This window comes from Stegodyphus dumicola, chromosome 9 (genome assembly GCF_044657685.1).
Source record: "Stegodyphus dumicola isolate Sdum_Otavi_A_Nest chromosome 9, ASM4465768v1".
Lineage (NCBI taxonomy): Eukaryota > Metazoa > Arthropoda > Arachnida > Araneae > Eresidae > Stegodyphus > Stegodyphus dumicola.
Window position 1 is genome coordinate 80,428,462 of NC_140776.1, and position 23,432 is coordinate 80,451,893.

The 23,432-nt window shown below is 33.3% G+C and overlaps 1 protein-coding gene across 4 annotated transcripts in view; it reads left to right on the forward strand.

The window, feature by feature from the left end:
• Pgm1 (phosphoglucose mutase 1) overlaps nt 1–23,432 on the forward strand; it is a 119,190-nt gene that overhangs the window by 84,050 nt on the left and 11,708 nt on the right. For all 4 annotated transcript variants that reach the window (XM_085823667.1, XM_085823668.1, XM_085823669.1 and 1 more), the window contains one exon: nt 8,347–8,481. In XM_085823667.1, the coding sequence (XP_085679793.1) occupies nt 8,347–8,481 (135 nt within the window). The remainder of the gene's footprint in view (nt 1–8,346; nt 8,482–23,432) is intronic.

Genomic DNA, 23,432 nt, shown 5'->3' on the forward strand with positions numbered 1-23,432 from the left:
CAGATAGTAAGGTATCAAATAACATAAAAAGAAATTACATGACAAATATGGTAGTATAGAAATTAGCACATGTATAAAATGAACAAATCGAAGGTGTCAGTTTGCTATAGGAAGAGTACCTTCAATATAGAATATGATCGCCTCTAGAAACAATACAGTACATACAGCAATATGTGATGCTTTCAATTATGTGGTCTATCAGTTCCATAGGAAGCGAGAGCCATTGCTCTTGCAAAGCAGTTGCAAAAGCCACAAGGGTTTGAGGGGGCGGATTGAAAGCAGCTAGTCTCCCTAAAGCATCCCAAACGTGCTCGATAGGATTAAAGTCCGGGGATCGAGCTGGCCACTCCATGTGCATAATTGTTTTCTGTTGAAGCTAATCATCTACGATGCAAGCCTTGTGTGGTCTTGGGTTGTCGTCCTGTAACAGGAAAGCATCACCTATTGCCCCGGCATATGGATGCACATAAACACCAAGGATGTCATCTGTATAAATCTGAGCATTCACGGTTTCCCATGGATGGACATGGAGGTCTGTGCATCCACCCAAAGAGATGCCACCCCCACACACAGACACTACCCCTTCCGTATGCATCTCTTTCACGGATGTTTGATGGATGATAACGGGTTCTAGGTTCTCTCCATATCGAATAACGCCTACTATCACTTTCTAGACTAAACCTGGATTCATCAATAAAGAGAACCGCCCTCCATTGATCAGGCGTCCAGTGGACATGTTGCCGTGCCCACTGAAAACGGTCCCTCCTATGGCGTGACGTGACTGGCATACGAATGGCTGGTCGCCTCACATACAGACCACCTTCGTGAAGCCTTCTACGCACAGTTGACGTTGACACCAACCTTTCGTTGGCTGCAGCAAGGGAGGATCTAAGAAGAGTCGGAGTAGCAGTTCTATTCCTGAGTGCACATAATGTCAAATATCGGTCATCCGCGCTCGTCGTAGCAGTTGGCCGTCCTTGGCTGAACCTCCTAGGTGCCGAATCTGTGATTTGAAATTGCCTTCAAAGTCTATGAACTACAGAAGGACTCTCATTTAGCCATCTGGCCACTTCTGTTTGACTTTGTCCTGCCTCTAGTCTCCCAATGGCTCTCCATCGCAGTTCTGGAGGCAAATGATGCCTGGAGGTCATTGTTACGAATTGGCTATCTCAGATTTCTGATGTCACTGTCACAGTGAAATATGTGGGCTTGCTCTCAAACATGGACTTTTATGCTCCTTGCAGATGGCGTATTCCGAAAGCTGCACCACTAATTAGCATATCTCAGTTTTACTCAGCTACTCTTACTTGGCATTATATTCAAATTTTACATGGTTTGGCTTAATTTTGAGGGAGTTATCCCTATTTTTGTGATTTTTCCTTAATTTATGATTACCATTGTATGTTACTGTAAAAGCCCAAAGTCTAGTAAATCCTAGGTTTTACCAATAAATTGTATCTTTTACCAAAGTGGGCTTTAATATGATTCTGTTTCAGAGTTTTACCAAGCCTTTGCAATAAAACCTAAGAATTACCAATGCCTACCGGTAAAGCTCGAAACTAAAAATTTAATTAACTCTGAATAAACCTGAGCATGCATATTCCATCACGACACTTGTCTGTTCTTGCTCCTTCTTATTTGTGTCATTTGTAGTCTAACTTCAAGCAAATTCAAGAAATGTAAGTGGCTACGATCTAAAACCATTTAAACATATTTTGAAATTTTTATTTTGCTGAAAAGAAATGAGCGATGTTATGCAGAAAAAGTTTTACGTCATTTTGTCTGAAACTGTAAAAAATAAACACGATAACAAGCTTTTTATCTAACAAATTAGAAATAACCTCTTTAATAAATGAAATGAAAGAAGCAAAATGTGTGATGCAAAAGCAATCAGCTCATTACAGAAGCTTGAAATGCTATGACAATCTAAATTTTGGAGGAGAGGACAAACTTAAACACTACTATCTGCAGAAAAAAAAAAAAAAAAAAAAAAAAAAAACAGAAATCCGATATTATGTTACAATTCATGAAATCTTTAGCATCATACAGGTGCTCATATCGCAATTGGGCATGGTGGAAGAACCCATATGATTAAGGAACTGAATCACAAGTACAAGAATGCAATACTAGAATCTAACCTCACGTATTTGAGACTATGTGAACCATGTCAGAAAAGAACAAAAGACTGTGAAAAAAGCGAATTGTAATGAAACCAGTTGTGCATAGCAAAATGAATTCTTGATGCCGAGTCAACCTAATAGATATGCAGTTCTATCCTGATCATGATATGAAATTCATTTTAGTGTACAAAGATCATTTTACAAAATTTGCCCTACTCCAAAGTCCGCATAGTAAAAGAGCTGATGAAGATGATATCAAATAACGTATACAGTCAAAAGTCGTTAATTCGGACACCCATAATCCGGAATGATCTATAATTCGGACCTCAAAGCTAAAAACTTTCTGCGCTTGGCGCTCCGCTTTGACGCATGCACATAGGCGTTTAAGCGTGCGCATAAGACCTTTACGACTACGCATTTGCGTGTGCACAAGCGCAGAATACATTTTCGCTGCGCATTTAATGTATAACGGACGGTATAAGCTAAAATTATTTAATTGTCTATTTCAGTTAATGTTGATGATTGCGTCGTTCCTTAATCTTCGAATTGGATCCGGCTTATTATTTTTTGCAGACTGTAAGAGCAATTTTATAAAAGTAAGTTTGAACTTTCGATTATGTCAAATAGAATTTCCGATGTTAAAGCTCCCAAAGGATCTACGAAAACGAAAGTATGTTTCGATGTCCATCGAACAAAAGGTGGAATTGCTCCAAAAAATGCATAAAGGCATATCCTTTGTGGGAACGTGGCGGCGCGCAATGAACTGGAAGTTGATCTGTCAACACTATCGTTATCTTCAGGGCAGATGATTTTATTTTATTCGGCTTATAATTTCTTATTAAATGTAGTATTTCATCTCAATGTACTTCGTCTTTGATATTATTTAAATCAAATTCCTCGTCATTATAAATATCACGAATACAAATCAAATAGTTTTCTGGTTGCAATTTTCTAATTTTGGCTATGCATGATGTATGCTTTACGCATGTGCGCGTTGAAAGAAATGTTTAATAAAGTAAACAAATAAATATTAAGCTTTTTTTTTTTTTTTTTTTTGTAAATTTTGATACCTTTTAGATCATAATTGCTCATTATTTTATAAATTACAGTTTAATATTTTTAATTTTATAATTTCTGCATGCCATCTTCCCAGATTTAAACTGATGATCTATAATCCGGAAAAATCAATTATCCAGAATCACCAAAGTCCCGACGAGTCCGGATTAAAGACTTTTGACTGTATAAAAATAATTGTAAGACAGTTTCATCGGCATAATCTTAAATCATATCTTATTTTTATCACTTTTACAACTTATATTATGAATTAAAAAGTTAAAGTGTGTTTTAACTTTTTTGGGGGACACTCTGTAGGCAGTAAGTATATCTACGAATGGAAAATCCTATCGTAAGTAATCCCTCTTTTGGAAGGCATTGGTAGCTCCTAGGTTTTACCACAAAGGCTTGGTGAAAGTCCAAAATGGAATCATATTAAAGCATACTTCAGACTTTTACCAAGCCACTTTGGTAAAAGCTTGGTTTTTTTTTTTTAGTAAAAACCTAGGATTTACCAGACTTTGGGCTTTTACAATAACATATACATACGCCTAAGAGTTCCTAAGATTATAAGTGAATAAAAATTCAAACTGTCTATGGCCTGCCATAAATATGTCAGTATAAATTGGTAGGTAATAGTTTCCTCAATAGGAAAGTTTCGATAAGTTTTCCTTCGTGACATTCTTTGGAGAAAAAAATTATGTTTATAAAATACATAAAGGATGGAACTTGTTTTCTTTGAGTTGTGAACACACAATACTTGTGAAAAATGTCAAACTTTATACAGTGAAATGTGTATAGGTGGTGAAAACTCATGTTGTAGTTTTGATTTTTCAATATCATTCAGCAAATACTGAATTATTGCTATTCATTTATTAAATACTGAATAACATTACTGCTCTTGAAAGGTAGCACTGCTAATACAATGTTACAAATGGCAAGCATTTAATTATTTTTATCCAAAGTATTCCTGAAACTTTTTCAACAAACTGTTGCTATTTTTCCTTTGTAATAGTAGTAAAGAACCATTTTCATGCTTACCTAACCTTTATTTAGGAACACCTTACAAATGCAGCTTTCAATTAATGTAATTTTTGGTACATCAAAATAAAATAAAAGAAAGAAATCTGGTATGGACATTGCATGACTTCCTTATATAGCATTTTGAATTATACACTTTTTTTGCTGCATTTCATTTAAACTTATTTCCTCGAATTTCACTACAAATGTATTTCTCATTCTCTTCTCATTTGACGGCAAGGCAAAAGTACATAAAAATTCAAAGCATTTGCATTAAAAATTCTGAAATACGGAAAAACATAAAACACTAAATATAGTTAAAAACAATTTTTGAAAAAATTAAAATTAAAATTGAGTTTGTATGCAAAAAAAGAGCAATTTGGCCATTTTTGATATACGAAATTGAAAGTTTACATTTAATTCCACTTAGTAAAAAGACATTGAAGTTGGTGCATAAACTAACTTAATTCACTATTCTACTAAGAGTTTCAGATGTAAAGAAATGGTGGCTTCGTTAGGCTTAGTACCACTTAAACAATTTTTAAATTTTTGATAATTCTACAACTATTGCATGCAGATTAACTAAAGACATATAAACTTTAACTGGAACATAAGAACAACATAACTTTTAAAGCAAAAAATGCACAATTTGCTAACATATAAGAATAAAGAAACTGAGCCCGCTGGCCCGAGCAATAGATTGAGTATATGCATATATAATATATACATACACATTTTGTGTGCCTGATTGTAATGAAAAAGGCAGGTGCAGAATTACCTGTTATAGCAGTCCTATATACAAAATTTCAACATTTTACATTCTACGGCTACTCGATTTCGAGTTACATAGCATACGTACATATGTAGATTTTTTTATGACATCTGTACATACAAGAGGCTTTTATTCTGTCTAAACATCCAGATGTTACACAAAATCATTATTTAAATGGATTTGAGAGCAATCAAAATGGATATTTTTGCTAAAATATGGTAACTGAAAATTTTCGCAATTGCAATACTTCCTTTACTTCATATAAGGAAGTAATAAAGTAAACAACATCTGATACGAGCCTCATAGGGGTTAAAATTCAGTGTTATATTTTTTGTCTCTTTCACCTTCTCTTTCCCTCTCTTTATGCATGCAATAGCACCCAAAATTGTGAAAACTTTTTAGAAAATGTATGGTGAAATTAAATTGATGCTGACTTCATAATTTTTGTATTAAAATTGTGTAAAATTATGTCATTGAAATGATAATTTTATGTTAACTGTCATTAGCGTTTTTCACTATGAATTGTCCTTATCACATGAAAGTCTATAGCTAAAATAAAAATTAAAGTTCCGTTGGATGCGCCGCTGATTAACTTGCAGGATTTAAAATTTTGTTCCGGCTGTCTGAGTTAGTTGCTGTAGAGCGCTCAATGTAGAAGAATGCATGAGTGAGACTCTCAGTCAGGATTGCAGATGTTGAGAGGGCGTAAACTACCTTGTCACATGAGGTGTGAAGCAGTTATTGATACGTTGTGAGATTTCAGGTTAGAAAAGCTGAAGAAAACATTAAATTTACAAAATAGCAGAAATAATTACATAAAAGGAAATTTTTCTAGTAATCATCAGAGTAACATCTTATGGAATAAATCAAAATGCATCTCTTAATACAGTCTAGTAGTCTTGTAAGTTGAATTTCAGAGTCCATGATAATGTGATGGGGGTGTTAACAGAATCATGTTTTTGTTTAACAGAATAAATGCAGAACAAATATTAATACAAAATACATATATTCAATTTCAAGATGTGTGTCCCAGAGCATACTTAGAATAAGCAGTCACATGTCACGTGAGTGGAATCAAGCATTCTGATTCGCTTAGCGTATACTTATCCAAAACTGATGAAAAGAGTAAAATAAAAATCGGAAGAAAACATGACTATATTGCATGAAGAAATAATTTCTTAAACTCAAAAGTAAAAGCCGATCAAATGTTGACATGCTACTTAAGGGATTCAGGAAGATGTTAAAAGCAATAAACTCGCATCTTTTACTATGGGAATTGATGCTAAAACATCTTATTTTGTTATCTAAGTATTGGTTAGTTAGTGCTTTTATGTTTAATTAAGCATAAAAACACGTTTAAGATAACAAAATAAAATTATTTGTCTTGTCATTTAGAAACAGCTACAAAATAATTGCTTTACATGAAAAAGTATCTCTTATGATGAAATTGCAAGAATAGTAAGTGGAAATGTAATTAAAAAGAATTTCTGAATTGATAATAAGTATCAGCAAATTATATCGTTGAACTGATAAATGTAGGAAAATATCCACAACAATTTTCTGTGATAGAAAAATTAAACTATATTTTAGTGGTAGAAAGAAATTATCTGAAGCAGTTAAAAAAAATCCATGTGAAAGTTGGGTAAACATGCATGCTAGGATTATTCAGCAAAATCTCAGAATGAGAAAAATTCTGTTTTATCTCTCAAGCAGAGCAAGATTAAAATGTGTGCCTAAGCATATTAATTGATCAAAAGAACAATGGAATGGTATCATCTGGAATGATAAAACTGGAATTTCTATATCTGGTAGTGATGAAATACAGTATTTTAGAATAATGGAGATTTGTGCTTAAATGAACAATATTTCCAGTTAAGCATCCAGTTAATATTATATTGTGGGGACATATGACAGTTATATAAGAAAAAATTGTGTAATCAGTGGTACTCGTAAGTAACAGAAAATACTTCATTCATGTGTTAGGGTCAAAATTAGTACAGTCAGCATGCAACTTCCTTCTGTCTATTAGACTTCCATATTTCATTCAAATTCTATATATTATGTTTCTATTGATTGAAAAATTAGTTTCAGGGAAATATTGTATGACTAGAATGATCCAGCTATAATTTTCATGTATGCCTGGATAGAAAATCGGGAGATGTTAAGATGTTTAACCTGTAAGCACATGGATTGGGATAAAACTGCCCAAGCCGGAAAGCATTTTAAATGAAGGAATAAGTTCATTATAAAGTATCTTTCTCTATCTGTGTATATTTAATTTAATAGATGTTGTACGTTATAAATATTTCGGAATTTCCTAGTTGTTTTTCATGGGAAGGAGGGTAATATGCATGGGATCAAGTTTGCCCTGCGCTCAGTATTTTTAATGTAAAATAAAATACACTTAAAGATATATTTCTGAAAGCATTCTGTAATAAGTAAATTAAGTATCTGTGGCTTTGTACGTATGTAATTCTAAGTAGGAAGAATTTCCAGAATCCATTTAAAAATGGTAAAATGCAATGTAAAGTTCCAATTCATAGACAATTTTTAATTATTTTCTATCTACATATTGATAGATTCTTCTGGTATCAATATTTTTTCATTTGTAACTAAGTTATTGTGTTATTTTTGCAAATCTTAACTTATCTCTTGCATTTTGCATAACATTTCTCAAACTGAGAATTGCTTAGGGGTTAAAGAAGTTTGTTACTCAGAAGCAACCACAGAAAAAATACAATTAATAAAAGCAGTTATATAATCATGATATCATATTCTAATGCTTATTTACGTGTAGTTTTATATCATAACATTTTTTAAAGTACTAAATTTTTTCATATTGTGAGTTTTTATATTTATTATATTTATATAATTGCCTTTATATGTGCTTCTTAGTATAGTATTAAAATATATTAATGCTATAAGCTGTTAAATTTCAAAAATGCATGTTTTTCTTAAGGTTTCACAATCTTGGCAATTGGTGATGAACTAAAATATTATGACCATCCCCACATTTTCTAATGAACTGTGCTAAGGGTGTGTGATTAAGTGAGAATGGTATTTAACTGCTGCTAGAAAAGGTCATTCTTCCACTTATTTTTGCGAGTGATAGAAAAGGCTGCTGGGAACATCGAGAATGGGCCATGGATAAGTGGAAGACAGTTACTAGGTCAGATGAATCACAATTTCTCATTCATCATGTTGATGGTCGTGTTAGAATACATCATCTTTCAGATGAACAGTTGCTCCATACCTGTACAGTAGATCATACATAAGCTAGTGGTGGCGGTTAAAGATGTACTAAACTAAGGTTTTTTAATTATTATTTTGATTCACTTTTATTTATTTACCATGTTGACAGATGGGATTTGTATTTTGCAGGGAATTCGGATAATATTTGAAGATGGTTCCAGAATCGTCTTGCGTTTAAGTGGAACTGGTAGTAGTGGTGCCACTGTCCGTCTGTATATTGATAGTTATGAAAAAGATCCTGAAAAAATAACATTACCTGCTCAAGTAAGATAAAATATTTCCTCTTAAGTAAACAATGACGTATGTTTACATCCAAATACAATTTTTTTTATGTTCACTTTAATGTTTTGGCATCAAAATTATATAAAAAATTTATTGGTATTATTATTTTTATTGTTTTACTATAAGCAGACATCTAGTAGGTATTAAATAGTATGGCAACACATTCATATCTTGATTTCAGAGTACAGTAAACAGCATGGCAACTTACTTGCACACATCAATATAGCTTTATTACATTTATTACATTATTTTTATAGTATCTGTTAGAATCAGCCCCTCTAAGACATGGCAGTAATGTTATGTAAACTTTAGATTGCATTTTTATCACTGCATTCCATATTTTTGTTTTCCTTTTATAGTTTTGTTTTGTGAAATGAGCTATAAATGTTAGTGTTGTAATTTTTTGCACTGCAGTATTTTTTAAGATACAGTCAAATACCGAAAATCTGCTGACCTGAAATCCGCCAACTCCTGAAATCTGCATTGCCTCTCAAAATATAAACATTCAGTTTATAGGTTCCAGAAACCGCAACATTAAGTACGAAATATCGAAGAAAAAAATACTTACCGAAAAATGACGTCATAATTATCGAATAATAATGAGTCAAAACGATTTTTGACATAAAAACGTTAAAAAAATAAGATAAAATAAATTAGATAATTTTTTCCCTCTAATCTGCATCGAGGTAAAAAAGCAGACGATTCACTCAACTCTTTGTTAAAGTTCAGGATTCACATTGTTGTATTTTCTTTGTTATTTCATTTCACGAGATTGTTTAGTGCTGTCTTTTTTTTATCCAGATATTTTGTGGATAAATTAAGAATATTTCTAATTTCAGCCCTTTTTAATACAATGACAGATAAGAAACGCACTCGGGATTTTACTGCTTGCAACGTTGAAAAACGTAAACACGTTGCATTGACGGTAACGCAAAAAGTGCAAATTCTGCAAAAGATGGAAGCAGGTGCTACTTTTCGATTTATAGCAGAATAGTATGAAATTGCGACATGATTGTATATGATATATAGAAAAATAATGAAAAGCTGTTGAAAATTTACAGCAGCAGTGATTCCAATGCTGGAATCCGAAACCGGAAATCTTTGCATGAGGCAAAATCGGCAAACCTCGATACAATACAATGAATAATATAATCAATTTATATATGTAATAATAATTTAATACATATAATAAATTATTGGAATAATGTATATAATAATTTAATTAAATGTATCTAATACGCATTATTCATTTTGCATTTTTAGTCCGATCATTATGCTGTATCTTTTCTGTCCTAAAATCCGCACAACCTCTGGTCCCAAGCTTTGCGGATTTCTGGAATTCTACTGTAGTAGCTAGTTATAAGTTTCAATAAATATTTATGTTTAAATGTTTATTGAAACTTATAATTTGCTACATCTAAACATAAATTTAATTGCATGTCCCATTTTAAGATATCTAAAAATTAGCATCTAACATATCGTGCTATATATTAAAAGCATTTAATTCAAGACATTTTTACTAGAAAAAAAAATATACTGTGTTTTCCTGCATATAACATGCACCGATATATAATGCACATCTACAGTTTCAGGCTACTTTTTTTTTTTTTTTTTTAAGGTATATTCGCCATATAATGTGCACCCAATTGTTCATGAAAAAACCTAAAAGATGCATGTGCAATGCTTTTATCTTTTGAGATCACTTATTCGAAAACTTTTCCTACCTTTCGAACAATGGTATACTGCAGGGTTTCTTAAACCTTTTTCAGTCGTGATCCCTTTTTATCACAGATTTTTTTCGCGACCCCCCTGGACCCCATAATATTTACAAAAATTTTGTGGGACCCCATAAGTATTGCATAAATCCGACTCGCGGGTGAGTGAAACTGTCAATTTTTTCACTTGTACTGTAATATACTATTGCAGTTTTAGGTCATTAACTTCAATTTCTAATTTTAATGTGAAAATTTTAAATAAGTAACACACAAAACAATCAAGTACAAAGCAAGGAAAATGAATGTTTATATCACAAAAAGAATGCGCTGAAACGTTTTCGCTTTTTTCTTTGTCTGTATTGTCTTATCTTTATCTATTTTGAGATACATTGTGTAAAAATATTTGGTAATTGTAAAATTATTGTAATAAGTTAAAGAAATATCAAAACTGCTAAAATTTTTGGCAACCCATAGTTTAAGAAACCTTGGTATACTGAATTGACAAGCAAATAAGACAATCAATATTTGTATGGGTTATGTGCTTGAGGGTGTAAATATTCTTGCAAAGAGGGTGTCAATGCCAGGGTCCAAAAAAATGCTATGATTCCGAGAAAAAGGGGATATAATTTGGAGTAAGAATGCTCTTCCAACATGAAGGAATTCGTGAACTTAAGAGTTGAATATGTTCTCTTTCTGTGGTCATTTAAAGCTGTGATTTCGAAGTGAAAATCAAAGGCTTTAGTAAATCGCATTTGCTTTAGTTGAAGTATAGTTGATCTAGTGTTCCTTTTGGTAGTAAATATGGCTACCGCAAAAAGAAACAGACATGGGGCTAGTTTCAAATGCAAAGCCATTCATTTTGCAAAAGAAAGTGAAACCATGCTGCAGCAAGGATGTGTGGTGTTGGTGAAAGCTTCATACGTGAATGGAAGAAAAGTGAAATCACAGTAATTAATATGCCAAAGAATAAATGTGCTTTGTGTAAAGAAGTAACAAAATGGTCTTCCTAGAAGAAAATGTTGCAAACTGGATGCTAAAAAAATGCCAGAATGGATTAATTGTAACAAGAAACAGTATACATTTATTTGCCTTAAAGTGGGCCAAAAAGAGTGCAAATGAAAGTGAAACTTTACAGCAACTTTGAGTTGCTGTAGTAGATTTATGCCATGGAATAATTTAGTTCTACAAGACGAAAACTAAAGTTTTGCAAAGGTTTCCGAAATATTTGGTTAATAAATTGATTAGTTTCCAGAAGAATGTTTATAAATGTTATATTATGTATAATTTATATAAATATATTGACCTATAAAGGGAAAAAAAAGTATTTACTTTCACATATTGAAAATATAGATGAAACTCCGTAATGTTTGATATAATAGGAAATAAAATGATTGATATGAAAGGAACAAAAACAGTTCATGTAAAAACAAAAGGTCACGAAAGAATTCACTTCACCGTAGTGCTTTCCTTCTTAGCAGATAGTTCAAAGTTAAAACTTATGGTTATTTTTAAAAAAAAGGCAATGTCAAAATGTAATTTTCCAAATGGTGTTTTCTGTCATATTCATGAGAAAGTATGGATTGACAAAAATGGTGTGAAACTGTGGATAAGAAATGTTTGGCAAAAACGCCCTCTTACCTTAAAGATTTCAGAAAGTCTTTTAGTCTGGGACATGTTCAGACTCAACTAATGGATAATACAAAGAAATTATTGAAAAAGTGTAATATAGACATGGCACTTATTCAGCTGTAATTAAGGCCATTGGTTCAGCCTTTATATGTGTGTATCAATAAACCATTCAAAGAAAATTTAAAATTACAGTTGAATACATGTATGTTAGAAGGTCAAAAAACATTTACAAAAAGGAGGCTAAATGTGTCATGCCAATTTAGAAATAGTGTGTGAGTGGATAATAAAAGTATGGAATGAAATTAAATCCAACATAATTCATATGTCATTTGAAAAGTTCAGTATATCTAACAAGCTAGATGGAACGGAAAATGATTATTTATTTACGTAACAGTGATTGTGAAGATGAAACAGAAGTTGATGATGTGTCTAAAGATATAACAGAAGGTGTATATTATAAACTTTTCATGTTATCCAATAATGAAAATTTTTAAGTTCATAAAGGTATATAATTTCTTTTAAATAAATAGCATTTAGGTATATTGTGGGAAAAAATGGGACAGTTCTATATCTCCTGTTCTACTGAGCTGATTCACAAAATTTAAATTGCGTTTTTCATGTCTCGAAAGCACAACTTAGGATATATATTAGATTTATATATAGCATTGTTCTAACATAAGTATTTTGACACAAAATCGGACTTTTTCTGAAATAACATACCAATATTTTCCTATATTTTGAGTCTACGACTCAAATTATGCCTAGATATTAAATTTTGTAAAATTTGGCGCGAAATTTACGATGAAATTCAAAAATTTATCTTGGCACAATTTTTTCAGTTTGCACCAAAAATTTCAGCTTGCACTTCACGAACCTCTTAATATGTGGCAACCAATTTTCCTTTCTCTTCTATTATGCCATTCCCTTCCATTTTTCTTGAAATTTTCAAAAGTACTTGACCATCCCTATATACCTGTATGCATCGGAACAGAGAGTTAATTCAGTTTAGATATTCATTCAGAGTCATTTGACAGCTTTGAGCACCAGCTCAGTGCTTATTCTTTAGACTTTACTCTGGGAAGGATTCTGAGGATATCTGATATTCCTTGCATGTAAAGGAAAAATTATTTGCCTTATATTTTGATGTCTTTGAACATTTTATAGTTGTTTATGTTGTATGAACTATTCAATAAAGTATCAGTGTTTTCCTACTCATTTGGCAGAGTCATTAGGGAGATCTCTACAAATCCATAGCATGTAACATACTCACCAATTCAAATTTCATGTACATTTACGGCAAGACTGGCGCTGTACATTTGCGGCCTGGTGCAATATTTGTGATTTGTAAGTTATGCCAACCGATGGCTTCCTGAATTCCAAAAATTTTGCAGCCCCTGAATTCAATAAATTTTTCCACAGCCCAGAGCAGTCACACAGGCTGGCACGGCTCTAGCACCAGCCATGGGTATAGGTGTCGGATTCTTCCACCTGTTCATAAAGTTTTAATTTGATTGTAAAAAAAAAAAAAAAAAAAAAAAGCAGCTTCATCGATGTTGTATTTGCTATAATCTTATACTTAGTTTATTAATTATACATATCAAACTCAGCCACAAAACTGTTCACTTTTTATCAAAGATACACTAAATTTATATTTATTGTCTTAATTAATAATTTTTAATATTTTGCTCAAGTTTTTAGATTTTAAAATCAATTGAATTGCCTGTTTTGTTATAATGTATCCTAATTAATTATTATATAATATCTGTCCATTCATCCATCCATCCATCCATCCATGATAATAATAAAACTTAAAAGGAGGAAAAGCTTATCCTATCTGGGGAAAAATTTTTAAAAAAGAATTAAAATTAATTTGGTTTGAAAACCATGAAAAAATATTAATTTTAAACAAAACTAGAGGATAACCAAATTTTTTTTTAAAAAAAATGTAAACTTTTATAGAAAAATTTTAGTTAAAATTAAATTTTTCTTTAAACTAGAAGTAATTTAATTATTCAAATTTCAATGCCTCAAACTGACTTATTAAAGGGTAATAATTTAAAGCATCAAAACCCGAACAGTTAAAGAATTCCAAACTTAGGTTTCATACAGGGTGTATCAGTACAATGGTGTGAGACTTTTAGGAGAGACAGAGGACACCTAGATGATGGGAAATCATATAGGAATGCATTGTCAGAAACGCTTATCTGGCATGGTAGTGATGACGCAAAGAAAAAGGAAGAACACAAATATTGAGGTAAAACATGTTTTATTATGTTTAGTACAGCAGAAACCTACAAACAACTGATGCTCATTAAAGATGTTCGAAATAACAACCCCAACAGTGATGCAGGCCTCACTTCTCGAGCACATGGAAGATCTGCATCTCAAATGGAAGATTCAAGAACCACTGTTCCTATGTTACGGTCCGGGTCATAATTTCAAACACCTTCTTTGAGGAGGATCATTGTCTATCTGTTTTGTTGTGCTTTGAATAATAAACATGTTTTCTCACCCCGTTTATGTCCTTTCTTTTTTGTCATCACTACAGCGCCAGGAAAGCTTTTCCAACCATGCATTCCTATGTGATTTCCCATCCTCTAGGTGTACTCTTCTCTATCTCTTCTGAAAGTTTGTAACCACTGTACTGATACACCCTGTATATATGTGTCCTGTTGATGTTACAACAAACTTCTGGGGAAGGTAGGACTCATAATAAGAATTAAGAATTGCTTAGGAACCCATGCCCAGAAATGTCACAGCTAAGTGGTAGCAGAGATAGAAGATGGGTAAGGAAACAAGACAGTGATTAACTTGAAACATTTATTGGACATGAATACAAATGGTGTATGACAGCTTGAATGTTTGCACCATCAGATGCCAAACATGCCTGACACCGATGGACCATTGCTTGCCGGACATGTTCAAACACACCGGGAGTTTCTTTGTATGTAGCAGCTGCGCAGACGAGTCTTGCCATGATATCTATTTTCGATAAATGTGTGCAGCAGCTCGTCCATTACACTCAGCAGTTCCATACACTAAGTGCATATCGGCGAGGTCTTCTTATAGCGTTCCATGTTCTTCGTATGGTGCCTAATGCTCGAATGAGGCAATCCTCACTTTCCACTAGCTGTACAACTCCTGTACAACTACCTGTGGTGGCGTACAATGATGTTTCTGGGTATGGTTTCCTATGCAGTTCTTAATCCTTATGATGTTCCCTACGTCCTCCATAAGTTTGTTGCAACATTTACGGGACACCCTATATATGCTGTATAATATTGGAATTTTAGTAGGAGTATTCCCCTTTCATTCTTATAATTAAATATATATGTAAGATAAAAATATGAAAGCAAACTTCTAATTTTAATTAGCTATAACCTCTTTTACTTTTTATTCAATTTAGGTACTTCATCTCTCTATCTTAAAAATAGCACTATAAGTCTAAACTGCATCATTCAAATTATTCATGTGATCCTACGTAAAACATAATGCAGATACCTCTTGACCAGTCACCAAACTGTAAACCAAAACTTTTTTAACTTGGAACTGAAACTTTTGACTCCCCCTTCTTCCTCTGAATCACTGCATCCCTTTTTGTTTACGCTTTCGTTCTGGCAAGATGCTGTTATAATCATCTATGCTCGCATTTATCGCCACAGTATCAAAAATGTAAATATTCTGGAAATAGGTACGATTGGAGTGCCAAGTGAATTGTAGCCACAAACGGGAATTTAAATAAAAAATGGAATTAAAACTGCCTCAACTGCCAAGTTCTTAGTCTTTATGAATTCTACAGTTTAAGTATCAAGTATCTTCGCAATTAGATTTCTATGCATCTATATGCCTCAGTGTTCTTACCTCAGTGCTACCAAAATCATGCTATCATTACATATATGTATATATACGAGGTATGATTCAAAAGTTCCCAGACTGAGTGTATAACATATACAATTTTATGAATTAAATTTCAGAAACAAATCCTCCTTCTAAATAAGATCCTTGTGCAGCAACACACTTTTGCTAGCACCTGTAAAGTTCATCGAAGCATGTCTGGAATCCATTTTTAGCCATATCCTTTAATTAAGCCTGCTATGAACATTTAACTTCATTTGAAGATTGAAATCAACGACCCTGCAAGCGTCTTGCCAGTTCAGGAAGTAGGAAGAAATCACAGGGTGCAAGAATAGGTGAGTAAGGAGGATGAGACAAAACAGTTGTTTTCACAAGAAAGGTTATTGACAAGTAAGGATCGGTGAGCAGGAGTGATGCCATGTAACAGCACCTATGACTGCTCAACCCACATTTTTTGTCTCTTCTTCCAGATCGACTCACACAAACGACAGAGGATTTCGATGTAGAACTTTTTGTTCACAGTGTGTCCTTCGGAGATAAATTCCAGATGTACAGTGCCCTGGATATCGAAGAATACCTCTAGTATGACCTTTCCTGTAGAGCGATCGTGGCGGAATTTCTGATTATGTGGAGATTGTGGTGATTTCCACACTGCTGATGCTCTTTTAGTTTGTGGGTCGTACAAAAACACAATTTCTCGTCTCTAGTAACAATTCTGCCAAGTAGGGAAGGATCTTTGTCAACAGCCGAGATTAAGTCTCCTGCCATTTCCATTCGAATTCCCTTTTGGTCTATGTTTAGCATGCATGGAACGATTTGTTGACACACCCTATGCATATTAAGATCTGTAGTCAGTATCCGCTGACATGTGGCCTCTAATATTCCAACTGATTCTGCTATTTGGCAAAGTGTTTGTTGCCTGTTTACATGTACTGCCGCAGACACCATTTTGATGTTTTCATTGGTGTGAAAAGTCATGGGATGACCACAGCATTCGGCATCTTCGGCAATTTCCCTGCCTTCTCTGAAATGATGATGCTACTCAAAAGCTTGTGTTCTCAATAACATTTCACTTCCGTACCCACATGCTTCAACATTTTGAACATTTCCGTAGCACTCTTTCCCAAGCAAACACAAATTTGATATTGATTCTCTGCTCAGCTGATGCCATTTCTTTTTATTGCTGGTTATTAAATGCACCTGTCGCCACAAGTTTTCAACCACATGTGTATGTTGTCTCTCTCTTCTTGAGTCATAAATTCAAAGATCGTTTCGTTTCAGGAGTCAAGGTTGGGAGAGCATTAGAATTTCAAATCAAAACTTCAAGATTTCTTAGAACATAGAAATAACATTTATTAACGATAAACTTATATTACTTCCGCTTATAGCGGCCGTGAAACATAATCAAGCATCAAATAAATATGACATGCGTCATTCTTCGTGTTCAAGCGTCAAGTGGTATATTTTTCATCGGCGCGCATCAAGAGCGCCACCTATCTACCAAAAAGACGGAACATACTCCGCCCCGATGAACATTGGTTCATTACAACATTATTATAAAGATCTTCAATTTTAGATTTAAACAAGTTTTCCAAAAGTTCAACAGTATATCATATAAAATAAAAATGCATATTGACAAATTTAAATTGAATAACAACATTAAATTTAGCACAAAATTTTACAAATAAAACATACTTACAATCTCTAGAAGGAAAACAATATAATGAAACTGCTAAATTACCATAATCCACAATTGTGGTCCATTCTATGAATCTGAAACATAATTGAATTAATAATAATAATAAAGACACAAATTATGAATATACAATTAATGTTTTTTTTTTTTTAGAGTCTTATTCACTCAATGGTAAGCGGGAAAGTTTATGTATAGGACGCTTTATTTCGCCCAATAAAGTTTTTAGTTTCACAACACGAACCTTTCCATCAGCACCAGGATATAGTTCAATTACTCGTCCAAGTCACCACTTTAATGGAGGCAAATTTTCGTCCTTTATCAAGACTAAGTCATTGAGGGCTAAATTTGGTTTATCCCTCAACCATTTGGTACGCCCTTGTAATTGTGAAAGATAATCTCTAGACCAACGTTTCCAAAAGCTCTGGAAAATTTGCTGTGTCAATTTCCATCTTTCAGCAGGTGTTAGCTTATTATTTGTAAGATCAGGTTCAGGAATTGCGGTTAATGTAGTCCCAATTAGGAAATGTCCAGGTGTTAAAGGATTAAAATCTTCAGGGTCAGATGAGATGGAAACTATTGGCCTTGAATTCAAACACGCCTCGATCTGTGTAATTAAGGTGTGAAATTCTTCGTATGTCAGAACCTGGGTCCCAATAGTCCGCTTTAAGTGAATCTTCATTTGTTTCACTCCAGCCTCCCAAAGGCCTCCAAAGTGAGGGGCAGCAGGAGGATTGAAGATCCATTGAATATTTTCACCGCTCAGGTAGTTTTGAAATGCTTCGTCAGAGGAAAGTGTAGCTATGTATCTTCTTAATTCTCGATCAGCCCCAACAAAGTTGGTTCCTCTATCGGAAAAGATTTTCTTGGGTTTTCCTCTGCGTGACACAAATCTTTTCAGAGATGCTAGGAATGCTTCAGTTGTTAGATCACTGACCACTTCTAGGTGAATGGCCTTTGTGGTGTAACATATGTAAAGGCAAACGTAACATTTATATCTCGTTCCTCCTCTTTTTTTCCTAGCTTTAATTAAAAAGGAGCCTGCAAAATCTAGTCCTGTATTCGAGAATGTTCTATCCGGCAATACGCGAGAAGCAGGTAGGTCGCCCATTATCTGACTGGATGTGCTTGTTCGATTTTTAAAACATTTTATACATTTCCAAATTATTTTTCTTACAATTTCTCGGCCATTAACGATCCAATATTTCTGTCGCAGAGCAGATAATGTTAATGTGGCTCCTCCGTGAAGGTTCACTTCGTGAAAGTGTTTGACTATCAATTCAGTAACTTGGTGACTTTTGGGAAGAATGATTGGATACTTTGTGTTTTCTGAAAGATTCGAGTTACAGAGTCTACCACCGACTCTAAGGATTTCTTCTCTATCAAGAAAAGGATTTAATTTCAGGATTTTACTGCTGAGATTCAATTTCTTCCCTGCTTTCAAAAGTCTAATTTCTTCTCTAAATTCGGAATTTTGCATGATTTTAAAAATCAAATTGCTTGCCTTATCCAATTCTTGAACTGTTAAAAAACCCTTGAGTTTTAAAGATGTAGGTTTAATATTGTGGCAGAATCTTAAACACCATGCAGTTACGCGTTTCAATTTTTTCCAGGATGAAAATCTGGATGTCAATTCAAATTCAGCCTCTTGGCTAATATCAGAACATACAGTAGTTTGACGCTGCTCTACCTGTACCTCTTCCACCATAGACTCGATCAAAGGATCAAAAGATGATGAAGGCAAATTTTTCTCTTTTAACCACACTGGTCCATTGAACCAAAGTTTATTTCCCACTAGGTCAGAAGCTCTTAATCCACGTGAAACTATGTCAGCCGGATTGTCATTTCCCTTACAGTATTTCCATTGTGAAGGTGATACAACATCTTTATTTCCCGTACACGATTAGCAACAAAGGGTTTCCATTTATCAGCGGTACCCCTGATCCAGTGAAGAACAATTTTAGAGTCACTAAAACAAAATACATTATCTTCTTGGATATTTAATAATTTCCTTAAATATTTAACTATTCTTGCGGCAATAATGGCTCCCATAAGTTCTAAACGAGGCAAGGTTAATTTTTTAAGTGGGGATACACGGCTCTTTGAAAGAACAAAAGACGTACAGCAAGAATCAGGATCACGAAAATATGCAACAGCTCCATATCCCTTGAGGCTGGCGTCACAAAAGACAAAAAGCTCTATTTTATCGAAATTTACACATTCATCATTTAATATGTATTTTCTAGGAATACACAAGTTGAGAATAACTTCAATTTCAAAGTACCAAGTTTTAAATTTTTCACTCAAATAGCTGGGCAAAATTGTGTCCCAATCAATACCCAATTCCCATAACTCTTGTAATAAGAATTTTATTCTGATAACAAAGGGTGCAATGAATCCAACTGGGTCATAAATTTTTGCCACAATCTGTAATACCTTTCGCTTTGTAACGTGTTTCCAGTCAACTGGTTGTAAAAGTTCTTGTACATCTAATTTCAATGTGTCCTCATCCAAATCCCAAATTATTCCCAGCACCTTTAACGTTTTCTTATCCAAATTATCTTCCTTATTAATTAAACCAATATCTTGCCAATGATTTTTTAAAGATACGGAATTTGATTCAAATTTTCTTAAGTTCATACCAGCGTCTTGAAGAATTTTAACTGCATCAGTTGATAATGAGAAAACTTCTTCAACGGAGTCTGCTCCATGGATAAGGTCATCAACATATAAGGACTTATTTAACATGTCAACAGCTTTGCTATATTTCTTTTCATAACCCTTAATATGATGTTTGATAGTGGCGGACAAAATAAACGGACTTGTTGTCATTCCAAACGGCACTCGGCACATTCGGAAAACCTTAAAGCCTAAACTATTGTCACTCTTGTCGTAAGAATGATCAAACCATAAGAACCTTAAAAAATTTCTATCTTCACTATCAATTTGAATTTGGTGAAAAGCCTTCTCTATGTCTGCACAAAATGCAACTTTATGTACGCGAAATTTTAAAATTATATCCAACAAGTTAGGATTTAAATTAGGGCCTGATATCAAACATTCATTTAACGATTTAGCTCCTTCAGACTTAGAAGAGGCATCATAAACTATTCTTATTCTTGTTGTTACTTTTTCTTCACGTATAACGGGCCTATGAGGCATATAATAACAGTTAGGTTCACTTTCAACAAACTTACATTGTTCAACAATCCCCTTTTCAACTTGTTCTCTAATTATATTATCATATTCATTATATAGGAAATCATTTCCCTTTAATTTATGCTTTAGTCCTAGAAATCGTTGTTTAGCAACGAAAAAATTATCAGCGAGTTGTGATTTATTGTCCTTCCAAAAGAGTTTTGTTTCGTATCTGCCGTTATTAAATTTTAAAGTGTCGTTAAAATGCTTAATAGTATCCAAATCAGTTTCCGAAAATGTTTTGTTTTCATTTTCAATTCCTATCGAATCCAATTTCCAAAATGACTGCAAATCAAATGTGTTTCCTTCAACGGCAGATAAAAACAACGCATTAATTCGAGTATTATTATTTTTTACTTTACCCATCACTGTGTATCCAAATATGGTCGGTACTATAAACAAACCATCATTTATCATTGAATTACTTCCTGTTTGTATATACCAGAAATGCTCCGCGCCAAGCAGAATATTTATGTTCTCATTAACGGGACTTGTATCTGAAAGTTCCAAACCTTTTTTAATCATAAATTCTTTAATGTTTTGACATGTTGATGGTGCCTGGAATTCTATTGATGATATTAATTCTATCCCTATAGCTTCTACAACAAGGCAGCGATCATCGTTTTTATTTTTTATTTTTAGACTATATACATCAAATTCTTGCGAGTTACCGCGCTGATTTCCAAACGAATAAATTGTTAGAAATTCTTTTCTAATGACTTGCAATTCCAAATCGCGCGCTAACTTGTGGGTGATGAAGTTTCGTTCACTACCTGAATCAATTAATAATCTTACGATTCTCGATTTATTTTTGCTTTGAGCAATAACAGAACATGTCTGTAAAAGCACACTATTTTCAGGTTTTAGAGTGTTACAGTGGGAAGTAGATACTAAAGTTTTATTTTGCGTATCTGCGGAGTTAACATCTTCCATTTCTTTCGATTTCAAACGGCAGAAAAGTTTATTATGATTTTTGTCGTTACAATTTTCGCATGGTTGTATTTTTGAATGACAAAACGACCGCAAATGTGATCTCAGAAAGCATCTGTAACAGCGACCTTCATGTTTTAATTTCTTTCGTTTTTGTTCGTCGGAAAATTTCAAACATCCGGCAGATGTATGTTCGTTTGATTTGCAGAATATGCAAAACATTTTTACCGATGTGTTAAAAGCAGAAGCTTGTGATTTGACTTTATAATTTTCGAACCCTTGTTTAGGATTAACCCCTGTGTATTTATTACCTTTTGAGCTATTAATCAAAATACTTGCTTCTCGGCATTCAGTTTCGATTTTAATGAACTCTATTAATTCACTTACTTCTATATTTTGGTTAGATGTTCTTTTTCTATGGAATTCAAGAGCTAAATCTTCAGGTAACAATTTAAGAATTATTGGGTTCAATAACTGTCCATATGAACCGCTAGTAACATCTAAACTACTTAAATTTCTAACGCAGATTTGTAACTGATCATAGAGCTTTCTTAACCCAAAAACATTTGAAGAACTTTTAACTGGTTCTAACTGTAACAACATCTGCATGAATTTTGATATAATAACATCTTTACGACCAAACCTCTCTTCTAAACTTTTAATACATAGATCATAATTTTCTTCAGATAAAGCATAACCAGAAACACAATTATATGCTGAACCAGATAATAAACTTTTCAAATATGTAAACTTATCTATTTTAGATAAACTTGGATTAGAATGAATAGCATTATCATACGAATTAAAGAATTCGAGCCATTTACTGGGATCACCAGCAAATTTTTCAATATTTAATTTAGGTAACTTTACTGAAGCACTACTTGTAACAACATTATTACCATTCAGAGTACTACTAATACCATTACTAGTTGCAATTATACTTCTTTCAACAACTTCATTACTGTTAATTTTCTTTACTTTACTAACAATCTTAGCTTTAAACGTTATAATTTTTTCATCATATTCTTCACATACAAGTAGTTCGTTATCATATTCTTTTTCATCAATTATGAGAGCATCGATCTTTGAGTCAAGAGTTTTAAGTTTCTCATGGTATTCAATTAACAATTCATATGATGAATTTAAATCTTCTAGATGTTCTTTACTTAATTCTTCCGATAATAATTTCTCAAGTTTATTTAGAAGTGTAGTAACTTTACTACGTACAATAGCACGTTTCTTTTTCTCTTTTGCTAAATCATCCATTATGTTTCGTTTTCAAAGATTGATACCAAGAACAAATAAATCAAATTTCTTACCTTTCAAAAGGTAATTCCCCTTGTCCCGGGTTTCGGCACCAGAAAAAATGTATGTTGTCTCTCTCTTCTTGAGTCATAAATTCAAAGATCGTTTCGTTTCAGGAGTCAAGGTTGGGAGAGCATTAGAATTTCAAATCAAAACTTCAAGATTTCTTAGAACATAGAAATAACATTTATTAACGATAAACTTATATTACTTCCGCTTATAGCGGCCATGAAACATAATCAAGCATCAAATAAATATGACATGCGTCATTCTTCGTGTTCAAGCGTCAAGTGGTATATTTTTCATCGGCGCGCATCAAGAGCGCCACCTATCTACCAAAAAGACGGAACAACATGATTTGGGACAAACCACTTTTAGAAAAGGGGGAGAATGTATTGACACAAAAACGTTCTCGTAGTCGCACTACTACAAATAATTTTTATGTTATAAACTCAGTCTGGGAACTTTTGAATCCTCTAACGTATATATATATGCATGCAATGCATGCTTGATGGAGGGTATTCAAAGCCTACAATGTTATACTTAACCTTTTAACTGTCATGCCCGAATTAACCTCGGGCACAGCACTGGTATTCCAAAATGTCAAT